Genomic DNA, 3,760 nt, shown 5'->3' with positions numbered 1-3,760 from the left:
TAATTTCTTGCCTTGCCTGCTGGATTTCCTCTGTCAGGCCTCGTGGAGTTGTGATCTTCATAATCTTTTTCTAGGATATTATTTAGAATTGTTTGGAGTGCTGGTTTGGTATTCATAAAGTTTCTCAGGTGTTCTTTGTCATTGAAGAATCTTATTTCCCCATCAATTTTGAAAGATAGTTTTGCAGAATACATCAGTCTAGGTTGGAGGTTGTTTTCTTTACAGATGTTGCAAATCCCTTATAATAATGTAAACAAAATAACTTTTCCCTAAAGGGTGAACTTGAGGACTTCAGTCCATTCTTTCAGGACTTGCACTTCTGCATGGACTTCCTGATGGGGAACAACTTCTTTTTGGAGATGGAGATCTGGACTTTGACCGGCTGCTTTTTGGTGGTGAAAGAGACCTGGGTCTTGATCTTGACCTGGACCAGGTTTGGAAATACCTCAATCCTTTTATAGAACCAGACCTAGATCTTCTGAGTGAAGCTGATCTTGATCTATGAAGAGACACAGACCTTGATCTTTAAGGAGATGCTGATCTTGACCTCTGCCCCCTGCTCCTGCTGCGTGAGCGAGAGTATCGCCTTCCTCTGGATCGAGAATGTGATTTAGACCATGACCTGCTTCTTCTTCTCCAGCTATAACGGTGACAGTCATAAGCATAATGTCTCTTTTCACCACACTCATAGCATCTATCACTGGGATCAAAGGGACGTCGGACAGGTGGTCTATCAAAGCAAGATCTCTGAGGCATGCCCGCTGGTAGTTCAACCCTTACTCGGGAACCACAAATCGCCTTTCCATGCAGTCCTTGCACTGCATCTTCAGCATCTCTAGGATCTTCAAATTCCACAAAGGCAAATCTTGGGGGATTTCTTGCAATCCATATAGTTCTTAAGGGACCATAATAACTGAAAGCCCTTTCCAACTCTCCTTTGCCAGCACTAGTTCCCAGGTTACCAACATACACCTTCGTCTGTCCTCCGTACTGCCCATAACACGACATGTTGACTGGCCCACATGCTCTGCTCTTTGGCTTGCAACACTGGGGTCTCAAGTAGTTTACACCTGCAGCTCTCCTGCCCTGCCAACGGTCCCAGAGACACTTGAGGTTGTTTTCTTTTAGGGCTTAAAATACCTCACTCCAGGTTTTCCTTGACTTGAGGGTTTGTGTTTGAAAAGACTCCTGTGATTCTGATGGGCTTTGCTTTGCATGTGATTGTTTTTTTCCCCCTAACTGCTTGTAGTATTTTGTTCTTCTATTGGGTTTCTGGGATCTTGATTATTATATGTCTAGGTGTAGATTTTTTTGATCATGGCTAGTTGGAGTCCTATATGCATCACTTATCTATATGTCAAATTCTTTTGTTCTGTTTGGGAAGCTTTCTGACATTAATTCTGTGAACACCATTTTTTATTTTTTTTTGTGTTTTTTTTTTCATTTGTATTTTCTCCAGCTTTTTCATGGACTCCTATCAGTCTTACATTATTCATCTTTGCATCATCTAAGAGCTGTTTGATTGATTCCTCATGTTCCTTTACTATTTTTAAGAGATTTCTCTTTTCATGGTCACTGATCACCATCCTGTCTTCTATATCAGGAATTCTGTTTTCAGATTGGCTCAGTCTATTATGTACACTTTCAATAGAGTTGTTAATCTCCTGGATATGTTTGAATCTATTTCATGGGTTCCATTTCCTTCCTATGCTGGGCATTCATGGCTTCTGTCATTGTCCTGAACTCATGTATTTTTTTTTTATCTGTTTCTGTTCTAGAGTCTCTAATCATGTCTTTCATTCTTCTCATCATCTCTGTAGTTATCTGGGAAATTATTTTTGTTTGAATTTTTCTAGATCCTCATTAATTAGTTTTGTTACTCCCTGTGCTATCAGTTCAGGGAGTCCAGGTGGTTGATTATCAGACTTTTCCATCTCATTTCCCCCAGAATTTTCCTTTGGTGAGCAAGTAGCCTGTGTTTGTGCTTGTGCCTTGCTTGAATGTCTTCTCATTTCTATTTTTGTTGTTGGTATTGTCCTTGGTTTAATTCCTGGATTAAAACTTAGATCTTCCTGTTGTATTAGATCAATCACAACACCTTAGCCTAAGTGATACAATCAGCAGCACAACAGCATCAAGCACAGCTTAGAAAATGACAATTTGTGCCATTTGGTTTGCCTTAATGTTCATACTGTAATTATAGATCTGTTTTGTATGGTTAAACATAGTACATTATTTGGCAACATTCAGTTTTTCTTTGACACTTATAATTGATGCTGATTTTATTATTAGAGTCAAGGAAACACAGCTGTTGCTATTCATTAGATTTCTTGGGATGCCAATATCTGGATTGCCTTGGCTCATTAATAGTACTGTGAGCTATTCCTGGACAACCAGTTACTGGGCCAAAACCCTACCATCTTCCAGCCCAATTAAATGGAGGTGGTTGTATCTTGGGAAAGAGGAAATGGTCAATAGTCAGCCATGCCCAGAGGACACCACTGCAAAGTAGACATCCCATAGGACATCCCATCACTATCATCCCATAAGCCTCAACACAAAAACAAAGAAACAAAAAATAGGAACATGAGAAGATAAGTCAGCAAAGTGCCTCCCCAAACTCCCAACTCCTCCAGAACTGATAGATGGGTCATTGAAGGGGAGGAAACCAAAAGCCACACACCTGAATTATTATTTGAAACAATATCAGGGAGATAACAAAAGATCAATAAGGCCTTTGAGAAGGCCTCAGAAGATACAAGTAAACAGCTAATAGGCCAGATAATAAAAATGATGACAGTGTGTCAAAAAAACAAAAAACAAAAACCCCTGGATGAGATGAAGCAAAGCATGAATGGCCAGGAGAGAAAAGAATTAGAGTCCATAAAAAGCTCCAAATTGAAGCTCAGGAGGTGAAAAATATTTTTGAATACATGGGCATCAAAGTGACCAATGTGAAGACACAGTGTCAGAAGTAAAGACAGTGCTGTTATCAGTGACCAATTAATGATGGATACCTTAAAAGCAACAAGAGGACATAAAAATGGGTCCAACAGCTCCTAATATATGATTCATTAAAGTTAATGAAGAATCAAAAAAGAGTACAAATGACATAAAAATCTTGCTTACAAAAAATGTAACAAAAATTTTTCCAAATAAGGAAATGCATTTAACATACATATAAGGGAGGCATATAGAACCTCAACTAGTCATGATGAATAAAGAAAGAACCTCTCCAAACACATCACAATCAAAATCCCAGAAGTGCAACACTAAAACAGAACCTTAAAAGCAGTTAGAAAAAAAGCAACAAACCACTTATAGACAGTTTTTAATCTCCTGGATATCTGTTTGAATCTGTTTTATGGATTCCATTTCTTTCCTCTGTTGGGCATTCATTCTTTCTTATGTTGGGCACTTCTTTCTTATGCTGGGCCTTCATGGCTTCTATCATGGTCCTGAGCTCATCTATTTTTTTTTCTCAGTTTCTGTTCTAGAGTCTCAAATCATGACTTCCATTTTGCTCACCATCTCTATGGTTATCTGGGAAATTATTTCTGTTTTGAATTTTTCTAGACCCTGATTGATCTGTTTTGTTACTTCCTGTGCTGAGTTCAAGGTGTCCTGCTGGTTCACTATCAGAGTTTTCATCCTCATTTTCCCTACTGTTTGCCATTGGTGAACTGGAAGTCTGTCTTTGTGTCTTGCTTGTTTTCTCATTTTCATTTTTGTTGTTGGGTTATCCTTGGTTTAATTTCTG

The 3,760-nt window shown here is 38.8% G+C and overlaps 1 protein-coding gene across 1 annotated transcript; it reads right to left on the bottom strand.

Moving 5' to 3' along the window:
- Positions 1-266: 266 nt before the first annotated feature.
- Positions 267-1,008, bottom strand: LOC104863272 (serine/arginine-rich splicing factor 7-like). Its single transcript, XM_033762789.1, is given in 1 exon segment — positions 267-1,008. A coding segment is annotated over 1 exon segment (717 nt). The 3' UTR covers positions 267-291.
- Positions 1,009-3,760: the final 2,752 nt, after the last annotated feature.

The sequence above is a fragment of the Fukomys damarensis genome, unplaced genomic scaffold (assembly GCF_012274545.1).
Source record: "Fukomys damarensis isolate Sample0158 unplaced genomic scaffold, DMR_v1.0_HiC HiC_scaffold_2, whole genome shotgun sequence".
Lineage (NCBI taxonomy): Eukaryota > Metazoa > Chordata > Mammalia > Rodentia > Bathyergidae > Fukomys > Fukomys damarensis.
The sequence above is the reverse complement of the archived record's forward strand: the minus strand, read 5'-3'. Positions and strand labels throughout refer to the sequence as shown.